The sequence below is a fragment of the Stegostoma tigrinum genome, chromosome 2 (assembly GCF_030684315.1).
Source record: "Stegostoma tigrinum isolate sSteTig4 chromosome 2, sSteTig4.hap1, whole genome shotgun sequence".
Taxonomy (NCBI): Eukaryota; Metazoa; Chordata; class Chondrichthyes; order Orectolobiformes; family Stegostomatidae; genus Stegostoma; species Stegostoma tigrinum.
The window spans coordinates 73117385-73134433 of record NC_081355.1 but is presented as its reverse complement, the minus strand read 5'-3'; the positions used below and the strand labels follow the sequence as shown (position 1 = coordinate 73134433).

General features: G+C 42.9%; 1 protein-coding gene across 4 annotated transcripts in view; it reads left to right on the top strand.

Annotated features, from left to right (window-relative positions):
• The window catches only part of LOC125467228 (transmembrane protein 196), a 67128-nt gene extending 52029 nt beyond the window's left edge, over positions 1-15099 (top strand). For all 4 annotated transcript variants that reach the window (XR_009443134.1, XM_048562804.2, XM_048562795.2 and 1 more), the window contains one exon: positions 14060-15099. Coding sequence is in view for 3 of the 4 variants with exons in the window: in XM_048562804.2 (XP_048418761.1) it covers positions 14060-14128 (69 nt within the window). In the remaining variant the exon portion in view is untranslated. The remainder of the gene's footprint in view (positions 1-14059) is intronic.
• The last annotated feature ends 1950 nt before the right edge of the window (positions 15100-17049 follow it).

The following is a 17049-nucleotide window of genomic DNA, read 5'->3' as shown; positions in this document are numbered from 1 at the left end:
TAAAGGAGTCCATTGCCACCAATAGTACTGTAATGTCTCAGATATTGGCACTGATTTCTATATTTGTGAAAAGAATGACTTCCTGCAGGGAGAATTAGATGTGACTGGAAACCAACTGCTTCTTGATTCTGACTTGCACATTCTAACTGACACTTTACAGAAGCAAAGCCTTACCTTGGTCGCTTCACTGATATGCAACCAAATGTTTTCTACGTTTAACAAGCAGAGAAATATAGCTGGGGAATGAGAAGGAAGATAGAAATGGGAATATGGCCACAGGGACAGTTGTCAAGTTGTTGTCCCCTCACCTCCAGATAGAGCTACACTACTGTCACTTTTACCAATGACTGAGACCACCCATGCATAGATGCAAAAGGGAAGGTGTTAAAGGGCTCCAAAATGAAAAGGATGTCCACCACAGGCATCTTGACTATCAAAACAGAGGGTCTAATAACTGTCCTCAAGCTGTGCTGAAGTTACAGGGATTGTGCCACCTAGGGTAATAACAAGAGGATACAAAAGAAGTAACTGTTGCACAACAAGGCTCACAAGTACTCAAAGCAATGTTCACAGATTTATATTTATGGTTATTTCAATAACACTTTGACCTGGACTTCCACCGCACCAAAGAGTCTTTGTGTCGCATAAAAATTAGCAGACAAGCCCAAAAATTGGATGTCTAGCCCTAACATGTCACTTTCCACTTTCACAGGGTCAGAAATCACACACCAGATTATAGAACAACAGGTTTATTTGAAATCACAAGCTCTCAGACTGTACAGTCTTTGTCAGGTAAAGTGAGAGAGAAGCTGACAAAACACAATTTATGGGCAGAAGGATCAAGGGCAGAGAGTTCAAAATATCATACAAATGGTATGACTGGAGTGTAAAATAGTAAGTCTCCACAGGTGATCAAAAGTATTAGATAACGTTAGTAAAGTGTCAGTAGCTGAATAACAAGCGAAGGAATAACCTACAATCCAGTCAAATGAGGCAGAGAAATATTTCCAAAAAAACAAAAATAAGGTGGTGCTGGAGAGAAACCAAATGGCTCGAATAACATGATAGGCATAAGAGTTGTGTGCTGAGGGTCTAACAAAGTATTAAGTAATCCAAAACAGTATAAACTGATTAAGGTAGCGAGATCATAACAAGTTATCAAGGTGATGGTGTCAAAACAGGACAGTAGGGAAGATTGTACAGATACAGAACAGTGTGGTGGGGTCACATGACATGAACCCAAGATCAGGATTGAGGCCAACTTCATGGGTATGGAACTTTGCTATCAGTTTCTCCTCGATGATTTTGCATTGATGTGTATCCCAAAGGCCGCCTTAGAAGACGCTTATCCGAAGTTCGGATGCTGAATGTCCTTGACCGCTGAAGTGTTCCCCAACTGGGAGGGAACATTGCTGTCTGGCGTTCATCCATTGCTGTAGCATCTGCCTGGTCTCACCAATATATCATGCCTTGGAGCATTCTTGCGAGCAACGTTCTGTTTAAGGTTTGGCAGCCGTTTGAAGCTGAGAAGTGGAAGCAAAAGCGTGGTCTCGGTGAGATACTCGTCATCATCAATGACATGTTAAGGGCAGTGAAGAACATGACCCAGTCTGTCCACTTCTGGGAAGTACTGGATGATGAAGTGTACTCTATCAGTCATACCCAGTGTCTGTCTTCTGAGGAGGTTGTTGCAGATTTTCACTGTGGCACTTCGGAACTGCTAGATCGGATCGATCAGTTGAGCATCATATCCCATTCTTATGAGGTTGCCCTTCAAAATCTTTCCTCACCTGAGCAGCTCCTGAGTATGTGCAGGAATTGTCCATGAGGGATGGCTTTTTAATATGTTTAGGCTGGAAACTAGAGAGGTACAGCCATGTGAGGTTATCTGTGGGCTTGTGATAGAGTGAGGTACTGGGGTGTTTGCCCATAATGGAGGTGCGAGTGCCCGTGAATGAAACTGATTTTGAAGAGTAGCCTACGGTAAGTCTGATTGTGGGACGAAACTCTTGATATCACTATGTAGTTGTTTCAGTGATTTCTCACCATGAGTCCAAAGGAAGAAAATGTTATCAATGTATCTGGTGTATAGTGTTGGTCAGAGGTCCTCTGCAGCAAAGAAGTCTTATTCGAACCTATACATGAAAACGTCAGTGTATTTGGAGAGCAAATTTGTCCCCTGTGGCTCTTCCATGTGTCTGGATAAAGAACTGGTTTTTGAAGGGTTAGATGTTGTGGTCGAGGATGAAGTAGATGAGTTGTAAGATGGTGTCTGGAAATTGCCAGTTGGGGTCATCGCGTATTGAGGGTGTTGCAGCGATGCCGTCGTCGTTGCGGGATCCTGGTGTCGAGTGCTGAAAAGTCCATTGTGACGAAGAATGTTCCTGGTTCGACTGGTCCGTGGGTGCTGAGTTTCTGTAAGAAATCTATAGTGTCGTGACAGAATCTAGGGTTGCCTGTACTATGCATTTCAAAATGCCCTGACATAGACAGAGAGATTCTCACACAAGGTCCCATTGCCTGATATGATGGGACGTCCAGGTGTGTTGGCTTTATCTATCTTCGGAAGGCAGTAGAAATCCCCTATGCAAGATGTCTGTGGGATAAGAGTGCATAAGATACTCTGAATGAATGGATCAAAAGTATTGATCACTTGGTTCAGTTGACAGGTGTAGTCTTTGATTGGATCAGCAGGCAGTTGACTGTGTTGTTCCTGGTTGTTCAGCTTCGGAATACTTCAATGCAATAATCTGTTCTATTCTGTATAACAATGGTTTCTCCGTTGTCTGCTGGTTTGATGACAATGTTGTGATTGGTCTTGAGAGCACAGATGGCATTGTGTTGTGCTTAGGTGACATTCTCTGCTATCTGGTGAGCGCAGCGGATGAATCTGGCATTAATGCATCTCCTGATGGTGTGAGCATACATTACAAGCCTCGGGCAGCCGGCTTCTAGAAGGAGCTCCAAAAGCTTCTGATTTGAAATAAAGCTGTTGGACTATAACCTGGTGTCATGTGACTTCTGACTTTGTCTACCCCAGTCCAACACCGGTATCTCCACATCATTAGTTTCACAAGGACAGACATGGGATCTGGTGGGATTTGGGCATGCAGAGTTCACAGATGTTGCTGGCTATTTAAGTCATCAGCTGCCGACACTGAAGGGGGTTTTGATAATTTTAGAGTATGAAGCCTGAAATATGAAGAGTAGAGCTGGTAAAGTGTGAACTTTGTGTATTTCTTTGGCTAGCCAATGATACTGTTTTGGAAACATAATGTACCCTTTGGGCCTAGTCCTGGGACTCCTTTGGTGAAGGTGAGATGCCATTTAGGTTCCTTTATCTTGAGGTCAACTGCCTTTTGGTGCGAGTCAGGTACTTCTCAGGGTAGGTAAATTTCCCTTTGGAATTGTCAAAGTTAGATGCAAAAGAATGCAAAAAGTGCATAAAGTCATTACTGTGAAGAACATTGAAACTGTCAAAGGATTTTTCAAGAGGGCACATCAAAAGGGACTATCAAGAGGACCTGTCAAAAGCGTCGAAGAAATTTGTCAAAAGGACCTGCTAAGAAGAGCTGTCAGAAATGTGAAAGGGATCTATTGAGAGCGTCAAGAAGGCATGTGAAAGGGAAGTCTTAATCTGGCAACGAATTTAAAAGTAGATTTTTGAAAGAGAAATGTCTCAGCTATTAAAAATGATTGCTTGGTATTTCACTATCTGTTTACATATATCTTAAGGCATCTATTGCTTGATTATTGCTGGACAGCAGTATTCATAACAATCCATTATCACAGTAGGGTGTCTGCCAGTTCAGTCTGTTTAATATCTGCGGTAGTTATAAACTGTTTGATGAGGGTCTGTGAGTTCCAAGTCTTGTTTTTATAAGGCTTATGCTCGTGAATGAAATATTTGCTGTGAAAGGTTTTATTTAATTGAAGGAATGTAAAGGTAGTAAATGCTTTGTGTCTTTGTGAATGCGAGTTTTTATTTCAGTATAGTGAAGCCTGCACTAAATACTTCGAGCATTATAGTTTTTTCAAATAGTTTTAAATCATCTCTGCATAGATCCTGAGGTCTATCCATGGTGGATACTGTGTGAGCTGATATATGTAAAAATTAGGCAGAGCCAAAACAAGTCAGGACTAGGTGACTTTGATAATTAAATAATCGGTGTCCCTACAGTTCTCTTGGAAGGAGGCTTTGTTCGAGAACTCTGCATATTGTCAGAAACAACTCATTGCAAGAGTCTAGAACTCATTAGGCACTTTTGCTTCAGAACGTGTTCTTCTAATTGCACACCCTGCATTGGTAGTATTGCTTCTTTTGAGATGGATCTCAGTCCATCCTCTGTTTTCTGAGGTAGCATGTAGCTTTGTTGAAGAGAGCTACAATTTCTTCTTGCTGCTCCTGCAGCTAGTGCTAACTGTACATGTTGGTGTGCCTCTTCATGCTGTGGCTGTTCCTGTTGGTCCTCATCTGAGGTCCATGATAACAACTCCTATGATTTGGTCCAACACTGTAGTGAAGGTTAGTAACAGAGAACAGTTGACCAAAGTGGATGAAGTCCATGGTTGGAGGCCGCTTCTGGAGCAGTCATAAAAAAATATGCGCTGTGCACAAACCTCTTATGTTGGCAGGACAGCATGTATACAGTTTCACCCTTTCAAAGCTCGCAAGCCTGCTGATTTCATTCAACAAGAGTTCCATCCTGTGCTCACACTGTTGACACTGACATGTTAATTCTTTCCTCAGAAAAACCAGGAGTGAACTGATAAAGATGTAATATTAGGTTAAGTCTATAATTTTGTTACATTTTGAAACTACTTACCCACTAGCTTCACAGCATTTTCATACTTAACTCCCAACTGGTGGCACTTAAACCTGGAATAGTGCAGAATCATGATGGCTCTCCAACATAATGCCACTTTTCAGAACTTTAACCCTTGCTCTCAATTCGACAAGTATTCCTTAACAATTAGTACTTAGTCTTATTTTGCCTTTACTGTCAGTACATATGGTGAACTTTTCATGAATCAACCTGCAGCACAGTGGTGAAAAGCTGCAGCCAAAGACCCTGGGATAAGAGATAACAAGCTGTAGAGCTGGATGAACATAGCAGGCCAAGCAGCATCAGAGGAGCAGGAAGGCTGATGTCTCAGGCCTAGACCCTTCTTCAGAAAATACCCTAGGTATTCAAAGACCCTAGGAATGTTTTCCAGCAGTTGGATTTGAACAAGTCCTACCATTTTTTTTTCTGATTCTTGTTATTTCTTAATTCACCAAACTCTTTTTAATTATTGATTTTCTGACTCATAGTAATACACTAGGAAATTAGAGGCATGTGTAACCAGGATAATACAGTATTCGTGTGGGACTTTCATCTTCATGTAGACTGGGGAAACCAAATTTACCGAAACAATGTGGAACATGAGTTCATGGATTGTAAAGAGGACCATTTTCTAGATCACCGTGTGAAGGAGCAACCTGAGAAACAGGCTATTTTAGATCCAGAAAATGCTGAACAAACTCAGCAGATCTGGCAACATACTTGGAGAGAGAAACAGAGTTAATGTTTCTGAAGAAGTGCCATATTAGGCTTGAAATTTAACCTTTTCTCCTTCTCTACCGATGGTGCTAGACCTGCTGAGTTTTGACAGCATTTTCTGCTTTCCAGCATCCGCTGTATTTTGCTTTTATTTTGGATCTAGTATTGTGCAATGAAAAAGGTCTCAATAATAACCTGATGTTGAAAGGGCTTCCGTGGAAGAGAGACCATAATATGATTGAATTTAATTTTGAGTTTAAGGGTAACGTAGCTAAGTCAGAAACCAGAGTTTTAAATCTAAACAAAACAAACTACAGAGCTATGAAGGTCAAGTTGTCTAAAGTCGATTGTGAAACTCCATTTAAAAAAAACATGTTGATAAGCAAGCAGTGGCTAACAGTTAAAACTCTAATGCGTATTTAACGACAAATGTATGTTGTATGAAGGCAGAAATCTGCAGCAGAAAAGATTCAGTCTAATTGTGTCTAACAAGATCAGTGAAATATAGCATCAGATCAAGTGATTCGCCTTATAATGTTGCCTAAAAGAGTAGTGTGCCTGAGAATTGGGAGAACTTAACTATTCAGCAAAGGAGGACTAATGCATTGATAAGGAAGAAGGAAAGAGAATAACAGTGACAGAAGATTGTAAGTTTTTCTGTTACAATGTAACTACGTGAAGGTTAATGAAAGTAACAGTCGGCCCAATAGAGGCAGAAGGAGGTGAAATGAATTGAGGAATAAGGTAATGGCAAAAATATAAATAAGTACTTTGTACTTGTCGTCCTGGCAGAAGACATAGAAGGAAAACATCATGAGAAACCAAAAGTTTAGCAAGAATACAAAACTTAAATAAATCAAGAGATGTAAAGAAATAGGACAGAAAAAAATAAAGGAACAGTGTTGGGACAAAAGCAATGGACCTGAAAACCTATATGCTTAGCTCTCTAATGAGATAATTTCCAAGATAGTGAATGTATTGGTTTTGATATTTCAGAATTCCTAAGCTTTTAGAACAGTGGCTAGGGATTGGAATAGAGCAAAAATAATCCTGCTTTCTAAGGAACGGAGAAATTGTCAGCTGTATTGTAATTGGCCCTACAGTAGTAGGCACAATGACAGAACTCAAAAATAGATACTTTGTAACGCACCTAGAAAACAGTACAAAGCAGGACTTACATTTTTGAAAGGCAAATCATACTTGACAAATGAGTCATTTTTTATGATATGACCAGTAATGGATAAGTGAGAACCAGTGGATAGTAATAATATGTTAAGTTTCGAAAGCATTTGAAAGTGAAGGGGGTCACAAGAAGTTATTAGGACATTGTGAGTTTAGAATAATTTTAACATTGAATGAGGATTGGAAAATGGGCAGGAAAAAAAGTTAGGTATAAACAGGACTGTTTCCAAATGGGAGACTGTATATAACAAAGTACCACATGAATCAGTAGCAAATAGGGAGGGTGGTGGGGTAGGGTGTAAATGACAGGATTGAGCTCAAAGAGAGAGAAGAGCATTTGGATAGACAGAGGAATTGATAATGATCTGGCTAAGAGGGTGAATCATTGTTAATGGGCACTGTTAGTGACAATGAGTATGTAATGTGTAATGGCAGGTTATGTGATAACAAGGCCTGGAATGTAGGGTAGCGGGCTGAAACATGGGAGAGTTTAGGCCCTACAATCATTGAACTTGATACTGAGTCCTGAGGGCTCCAAGGCCCCTGAGTGGAAAATGAGGTGTTATTCTTCCAGCTTGCATTGAGCTTCGTTGGTACACTGCAGCAAGCCAGAGACAGAGATGTTGGTCAGGGCACAGGGTGGTGTGTTAAAGTGGCAGGCAATAGATAGTTCAGGGTCTTTTTTGCAAGCAGAACGTAGATGTTCTGTCCTCAGCAAAGGCCTCAGCTTTATTCCTCTGCATTTGCACCTTAACAAATTTCGGGCACGACATGCAGTCGAACTCTCCTTCCATCGTCTTCGCCTCCGCATCAATTTCTTTGGACAAAAGTCCTCTCCCTGTCCCGCAGAGCCCTTTACCCAGTTTCAGCACTCTCCCTCCACCTGAACCCTTCCCTCTGGTCTTTTACCTGCATTTGATCTGTTCATTGAGAACTGTCGACATGATATTGGTCGTCTCAATTTCTCTGCCTCCCCTTTCAGTAAATTCAATCTATCCCCCTGTAAACTGACCACTCCATGCACTCAGATCCAACCCTGACTTTGTTATTATGCCTGCTGATAAGGGTAGTGCTGTTGCTGTCTGGTGTACTGACCTCTACGTTGCAGAGGCTGGGCAGCATCCCTCAGATACCTCTTTCCATCTTCGCCTGGACTATTACCCCACCATGACAGATAAGGCCATTGAATCAACTACGATAACTGATCTCATTTCATCCGGTGATCCCCGCCCCCCTGCTTCCAAAGTGATAGTCCCCCAGTCCCGCACAGCTCGCTTCTACCTTCTTCCAAAAATCCACAAACAGGACTGTCAGGGTAGGCCCATTGTTTCAGCCTGCTCCTGCCCCACAGAACTTATCTCTTCCCACTTTAACTCAGTCTTCTCTCCCCAGTTCAGTCCCAACCCACGTACATCCATGATTCCTCTGACACTTTATGCAAGTTTCAAAACTTCCAGTTTGCAGGTTCGAGCTGCCTGCTCTTTACTATGGATGGCAATCCCTTTACACATCCATTCCCCACCAGGAGGGTCTTAGGGCTCTCTGCTTCTTGCTGGAGCAAAGGCCTGAACCGTCCCCACCCACCAGCACCCTCCTCTGCTTGGCCAAGCTCGTCCTCACCCTCAATAACTTGTCTTTTAACTTTCGTTTTCTTCAGGTCAGAGGGTTGGCCATGGGTACCCACATGGGCCCTAGTTATGCCTGTCTGTTCATGGGGTATGTGGAACATTCCTTGTTCCAGCCCTATTCCGGCCCCCAACCACAACTCTTTCCCTGGTATATCGATGACATCATCGGTGCTGCTTCCCTCTCCCATTTGGAATTGGAAAGTTTAATCAATTTCGCTTCCAATTTCTACCCTGCCCTCACTTTCACCTGGTCTGTCTCTGACTCCTCCTTTACCTTCCTCAACACTGCTGTTTCCATTTTTGATGATAGACTGGTCACTATTATCCACTATAAACCCACTGACTCCCACAGCTACCTGGACTATACATCCTCACACCCTGCTTCCTGTAAAGACTCCATCCCGTTCTCTCAGTTCCTCTGTCTATTTGCATATGTTCAGAAAAGGCCAACTTCAACAATAGAGCCTCTGAAGTGTGCACTTTTTCCTCAACTGAGGAATCCCCAGCACCATTGTCGACAGGGCCCTCAACTGGGTTCAACCCATCTCCCGTACTTCTGTCCTCACTCTTCTTTCCTCCTGCAACAGCGATAGTGCTCCCCTTGACCTTACCTACCATCCCACCAGCATCCACGTCCAGATCATCTCATGCCATTTCCACCACTTCCAGTGAGATGCCACTACCAGACATATATTCCCTTCCCTCCCCCTCCCCTGCCTGCCTTCCGCAGGTACTGTTCCTTCCGGGACACCCTGGTCCACGCATCCTTTACCCCCAAACCCCCACAGCCCCATGGCACATTGGCATGCAACCACCGAAGGTGTAAAACCTGCCCATTTCCCTCCCCATTATCCAAGGGCCCAAACATACCTTCCAGGTGAAGCAACACTTCACCTGCAAGCTCAAAGAACAACACCTCATTTTCCACTTGGGGACCCTGCAGCCCTCCCCACTCAATATCGAGTTCAATGATTTTAGGGCCTAAACTCTCCCATGGCCTAGCCCCTTACCCCACACACCAGGCCTTGTTATCACTCAGCCTGCCATTACACGCTACCCATTGTTAGTCACTAACAATCCCCATTAACAACTATTCACCCTCCCAACCTGATTGTTAGCAACTCCTTTGTCTATGCGACTGATCTTCTCTCTCTTTCGGCTCTGTCCTATTGTTTAGTCCCTCCCCAATCACCCTCCCTGTTTTCTGCATACACACTAGTGTTTCCCAGCTACCATCAGTTCTGAGGAAGGGTCATTGGACCCAAAACTGATTTTTACTTTGCAGGTGCTGCCAGACCTGCTGACCTTCCAGCAACTTCTGTTTTTGTTCCTGCTTTATAGCATCCGCACTTCTTTCAGTTTTTACACTGATCAGTATTGGCCTCAGTTATTTACAATCTATGATAATGTCATAGATGAGGGGTCAGAGTGTAACATATCTAACTTTGCTATCAATATAAATTTATGTGGGAAAGTAGATGGCAAGGAAGATGCAGAGACTGCAGAGGAATTACAGACAGGTTGGCTGAATGCATGTGACAGATGAGAGCTGAAAAAAGATCCTTTTGTATGATAGAAAGACTGCACAATGCTTCCGTTCAGCAGGTGCTGAATGTCCTTGTACAAAAATCACAGAAACATAACATATGGGTAGAGGAAGCAATTAGGGAAACAATTTCAGCCGCTCTCTTCCCTGCTTCACACACTGCTTTTGGACCTCACTAACTTCCTCACCTGCTTCATCCACTCTCTTTGTCTCATTGCTCGGTAATTGTAATTGCGGTCAGTGTGTTTATCCACCATTTTCAGACTTCATTATTGCACTAAGTAGAGTTTGCAAAGGTAAAGAGTCTTATCTCTTCCAAGTATATTTGAATAGCACCATTTTTAACACAGGCAATGACTCTGGATGTGCAGGAGGTGGGCTTTCAAAATTGTATTATCATGAATGCCTGCTGAAACTGTGGTATATGAGGTTGGGAGATGTCAGCTTGTGATGTTTAATTCCAAATAAACGTAAGATGGAGTAAAAATTGGCTCCAGGATTATCATTCACCAAAAGAAAATCACATGGGATTCATGGTGGGCTGGCTAGATGGATACAAAACTGGCTTGGTCATAGAAGACTGTGATCAGAGATAATGGGAACTGCAGATGCTGGAGAATCCGAGATAACAAAGTGTGAAGCTGGATGAACACAGCAGGCCAAGCAGCATCTCAGGAGCACAAAAGCTGATGTTTCGGGCCTAGACCCTTCGTCAGAGAGGGGAATGGGAAGTGGGTTCTGGAATAAATAGGGAGAGAGGGGGAGGCAGACCGAAGATGGAGAGAAAAGAAGATAGGTGGAGAGGAGAGTATAGGTGGGGAGGTAGGGAGTGGATAGGTCAGTCAGAGCTCGAACAGTTCATCCACTTCAGCAACACCTTCCACCCCAACCTCAAGTTCACCTGCGCCATCTCCAACACATCCCTCACCTTCCTGGACCTCTCAGTCTCCATCTCAGGTAACCAGCTAGAAACTGATGTCCATTTCAAGCCCAACGACTCCCACAGGTACCTAGAATACACCTCCTCCCGCCCACCCTCCTGCAAAAATTCCATCCCCTATTTCCAATTCCTCTGCCTCCGCTGCATCTGCTCCCAGGATGAGGCATTCCACTCCTGCACATCCCAGATGTCCACGTTCTTCAAGGACCACAACTTTCCCCCCGCAGTGGTCGAGAACGCCCTTGACCGCATCTCCTGTATTTCCTGCAACACATCCCTCACATCCCCCCCCCCCCCCCCCCCCGCCACAACCACCCCAAGAGGACCCCTCTCGTTCTCACATACCACCCCACCAATGTCCGGATACAAAGCATCATCCTACAACACTTCCGCCATCCACAATCTGACCCCACCACCCAAGACATTTTTCCATCCCCACCATTGTCTGCCTTCCGAGAGACCACTCTCTCCGTGACTCCCTTGTTCGCTCCACACTCCCCTCCAACCCCACCACACCCGGCACCTTCCCCTGCAACCACAGGAAGTGCTACACTTGCCCCCACACCTCCTCCCTCACCCCCATCCCAGGCCCCAAGATGACTTTCCATATTCAGATGTTCACCTGCACATCTGCCAATGTGGTATATTGTATCCACTGTACCCGGTGTGGCTGCCTCTACATTGGGGAAACCAAGCGGAGGCTTGGGGACCGCCTTGCAGAACACCTCTGCTCGGTTTGCAATAAACAACTGCACCTCCCAGTCGCGAACCATTTCAACTTCCCCTCCCATTCCTCAGACGACATGTCCATCATGGGCCTCCTGCAGTGCCACAATGATGCCACCCGAAGGTTGCAGGAACAGCAACTCATATTCCGCTTGGGAACCCTGCAGCCCAATGGTATCAATGTGGACTTCACAAGCCTCAAAATCTCCCTTTCCCCCACTGCATCCCAAAACCGGCCCAGCTCATCCCCTCCCCCCATTGCATCCCAACACCAGTCCAGCCTGTCTCCGCCTCTCCAACCTGTTCTTCCTCTCACCTATCCCTTCCACCTCAAGCCGCACCTCCATTTCCTACCTACTAACCTCATCCCACCTCCTTGACCTGTCCGCCTTCCCTGGACTGACGTATCCCCTCCCTACCTCCCCACCTATACTCTCCTCTCCACCTATCTTCTTTTCGCTCCATCTTCGGTCCGCCTCCCCCTCTCTCCCGATTTATTCCAGAACCCTCTCCCCATCCCCCTCTCTGATGAAGGGTCTAGGCCCCAAACGTCAGCTTTTGTGCTCCTGAGATGCTGCTTGGCCTGCTGTGTTCATCCAGCTTCACACTTTGTTGTCTTGGTCATAGAAGACAGAGGCTAGTGGTTGAAGGGTGCTTTTCAGAATTGAGACCAGTAACTAGTGGTGTTCCACAGTGATCAGCCTTAGGTCCTGCATTGTTTGCAGTATAAGTAAATGATCTGGAGGAAAATGTGGGTGGTCTGATTAATACGTTTGCAGATGACACGAAGATTGGTGGACTTGCTGATAGTGCTGACAATTGTGAAAGTATACAACAAGATATAGATAGATTGGTGTCTAGGAGACAGAAATCGCAGATGGAGTTTAAACCAGACAAATGCGACGTGATGCATTTTGGAGAATCAAATTTAAGTGTGAATTATGCTATAAATGGCTGATTCCTTAGGAACATTAACATACAGATGGACCTGGGCATGTATGTCCACAGTTCCCTAAAAGTGGTAACACAGTTAGCTAAGGTGATTAAGAAGGCATATGCAAGAGTGCAAGAGTTGGCAAAACATGTTTCAGTTATATAAGACCCCTGTTAGGCCGCGTTTGAAGTATTGTGTGCAGTTTTGGTCACTGCACTACCAGAAGGACGTGGAAGATTTAGAGACAGTGCAGAGGATGTTCACCGGGATGTTGTCCGGTCTCGAGGGCTTTGGCTATGAGGAAAGGTTAAAAAGACTGGGATTGTTATCACTGGAAAGACAGTGGCTGGGAGGAGACCTGATCGAGGTCTATAAAATTATGAGAGATATTGACAGAGTGGATAGAGACTTTTTCCCAGGGTTGAAATTTCAATTACAGGAATGCACAGGTTCAAGGTCAGAGAGGGCAAAAGTTTAAGGGAAATGTTCAAAGGAAGTTTTTCATGCAGAGAGTGGTGGGAGCTTGGAATGCTTTGCCAGAAGAAGTGGTGGAAGTGGGCACATTGGCAACACTTAAGAGGCATCTGGATGGTTACATGAATGGAGAGGGTATAGAGAGATATGGACCGAATAAGGGAAAAAGGATAATTTTTTTGGTCTAGTTAGGGCATGATGGTCAGCACAGGCTTGGAGGGCCAAAGGCCTGTTCCTATGTTGTACTTCACTTTTGTTCTTTTATTCTTTATGATTGTGTGAATTATAACCATATGTTGTTTTGGGCTCCTCTGTAAGTAAGGACACACTCACCCTGAAGGAACTGGATTGCCCCACGAGAAGAGATTGAGTAGACTAAGTGAATGTTAGGGACTGACAAGGATGAGCAATGATCTGGTTGAAACATTAAAAAAATCGTTAGAAGTTTAACAGAATGGATGTTAAGATAATGGTTTCCCATGATGAGAAATCTAGCCATCAGCCTCAGAGAATTACGATTGAGATGAAGAGAAATTCTTTCTGTCAGAAAGTTCTGAATTTTTACAATTATCTCTGCTATAGCACTATGGGTGCTTGGCTCTGAATATTTGAGGCCAGTAAATTCTGGAGCATGAAGGGACTAAAGAGAAATGGGGTAGCATGGGCAGCTGGAGTTAATACAGAAAATCAGCTTCAAACCTGAGGAGTGCTGCAGCATGATCGAAAAACTAAATGGGTCTGTTTTTGTTTTAATGCTTTCAATAACAACATCCTCAAGTCCTACTGGTCAGTTCCAAACAGGCGAATGATTCTGTCGTTAGCTACGGACAGTGATGACTTTTATTTTGATGAGTGTCACAAAGAATCTATTTGCTTCCATCAGAACCTTGTGCATCAAGCAACTCATTCCCCCCAACAAATTGCTACAAGAAATTTACTTCCCAATTATGTACCTTCATGATCCCTGTGTCACTGAGTCAATTGCAGCCACAAATACTTGGCATTCATCAATTCCTGTTAGCATTAAAGGACACATGCCAATGGTTCAGTAAGAACAAATTAACTTCTCATTTTGTTATTTTTCAGGTACAAGAGATTCCAGATAATATGAGCAACGGAATACCACAAATTATGCAGAATGGGAGACCAACATGATGAAAAGAATATTTTACAGAAATAAAACTTTTACTGCAAGTTAACTCTGCATGATGAATGTGATATTTTTACATATCCCATATTTATTAATGCCAAAGCCTGGAGTTCAGGTTGCTACAAACAAACCACCACCCGCTACCAGAAATAGCAGCGTGGCACTACAATCTCAAGGAATCTTCAAAGACATACTTACTCAGCTCTGAGTTTACAAGAAGATTTTAAGGTGATCCAAAAGGTCCAGGTGTGTCGCTTTAAGGAATGTTTTGTGAGAAATCAAAGGCTAAACTTTTCAGAAACATCACTCAACAGACTTTCCAAGAAGCATGCAAAATAAGCTATTCAGCTTTCAAAGAAAGCACTTAAATTGAACAGATATTGATATTCAAAAGCAATTTTTCATGGAATGCCAACAATACTAAAAACAAATTCAGTCTCCAGTTACTGTATCTATACTGAATGCACTACTCTATATACACACTGTGGGTGACACATGGACAATATAATGAATATTTGTTGTTGAATTCTATATTTAAAAATAATGAATCATTATTTTTCTATAAATGTTAATATGACTTCATAACAATAACACAGTAAATAAGCATTGCCTCATCAGTGTGCATTTGGGCTTCTTAAACAATATTCCTTCCTCACACAGCAAAACATTTGTCTTGCAATGATTGGTAAAAGTTAAGATAATGGTTATGAGGATATTATATATACATAATTTGTTGTGCCACATTATTTTCAGTTGTGTCCTCAGTTTGCTATTGTTTGCAGACTGTTTTCTGTTGGGTACACATAATGTAATTTTAATGCAGATCAGACTGAAAAATGATTTCTGATTGCAAATTTGCAAAGAGTAAACATTTACTTGAGATAAAATGAAAGTGAACCAACAGGACTATTTGAGAATAAGATATTTTACACCAACTACAATTATTAGCAAAGAAATCTGGTTTCAGTTTCTCGGAAGGGGCAACATAAGATATGATATATTTACACCTACCATAAGCTGCTGCAAAAAAATGGTTACATAATAGTACAATGGATATTGGTACTGTGTTCAAAATACCATTCTTTAACATTCTGATGAATATTAATAAATATTAGCACATTTATTAAAATATGCAACTTGTAGTTTAATGCTGTCTGTGCATTGCAAATGTGCCACATAATCCAAAACAAGTAATTTCCTTGGAATTGCTCTCACTCAGCTGCTATAAATTGGCGCACAGCAGGTCAGGGAAAATTATTGGCTCAATAAATTTTTCATAACTGGACTAAGCTGCATCACCAAACTTCAGCCAAGATAAGGATAGAAGTACTGCATGCAGTCTGTGTGTACCCAGACTAGGCTGGAATGGAAATCAGTTACAATAACATTTGTCCAGTGGCTACAAGTGGACAGTGTACATTAATGAACATGGGTAAGGATGGAATCAAGTGGTATCCCCCTAGGTAAATGGCCTCCAATAGTCTGATTACTCACACTGTCTACATTCATAGAGCCATACAATGTTAACTCTTCAGTCCAACTGAGCCGTGTTGAACAGATGGCCTATATCGCTCTAAAGGCTTCCTATTCATGTACCCATCCAGATGCCTTTTAAGTGTAATTGTACTTGCCTTTACCACTTCCATTGGCAGCTTGTTCCATACATGCACGACCCTTTGCGTGAAAAATGTGTTCCTGAAGTCCCTTTTAAATCTTTTCCCTCTCACTTTAAACCTATGTCCTCCAGTTTTAGATTCCCCTACTCTGGGAAGAAAGACCTTGGCTGCTCACTCTGCCCATGCCCCTTGCACTTTTATAAACCACTATAAAGTCACCTCACAGCCCTCCGAAACTCGAGGAAAATTCATCAACTCAAAAATCTGTATCATTTGGCCTTAAATATATTCAATGACCCAGTCCCTATTACTCTCTGTGGGAAGACAATTCCACAGACTAACAACAAATTCCTCCCCGTCTCTGAATTAAACCTGAAAGTTTGGAACTCTGCCCTCTGAGTTGGAGGTCACCCCGTGAGGGGAAACATCCTCTCAGCATCCACCATGTCCTGGCCCTTCGGAATCATGTGTTTTAACATGGTCACCTCTCATTCTCCTAAACCGAGTTTGATTTATTAAAGTTGGGTAAACTCCAGCATAAAGGTCACAGCCAGTAATGAAAACAGCAAGTTTACAGAGAGTCACAATCTGACTTAAAAGGGACAAAGCAGCAGCGGCAGCTCAGTGAGAGGTGTACACCAGCAGGAAAACATGCTCATACTCCTCATTTGCCAACACATCTTCAGTATTCTGCAGAATGAGAGTCAACAAACATAGTGGAGCCCATGTTGACTCATCTCCCATCAGTGAAGAAGATTTTTATTTGTGGGACAAGTCTGGTGCCATAGGAGTTGGCGCATCGGTAATGATGTGAGTTTGTGAAGATAATATGACTAAACTCGACAGGACTTTCGAACACTTAGTCAGTTTCAGATAAAATTCAGCAAATTGTCTCCATCTGTACAATTCACGTGAGCAGCAAGTTCCAGGTCATTGCCAATAGCTTTGTAAAAAAATGCTTTGCACATAGCCCCAGTGTATTTCTTAAGCAAAACCTTAAAATTGTGTCACCCAGCCATTGTAATGTGAAAACATTTCTTTGCCTATCTTGCCTGAAGTTGTCAGTCTTGTATACCTCTATCAAATCTGCCTTCAATCTTCTTTGTCCCAAAAGAGCGACCCCAACTTCTCCAAACAACCTTCGAGCTAAAATCTTTTGTCCGTGGAATGATTCTTTGCACCTTCACAAACTGTGGTGACCAGAATTGGATACAATTCTCTGCTTGCGGTCCAAGCAGAACTATATAGATTCAGCATAACTTCCTGCTTTTGTACTCATACCTTTATTTGTAAAGATCAATATCTCATTT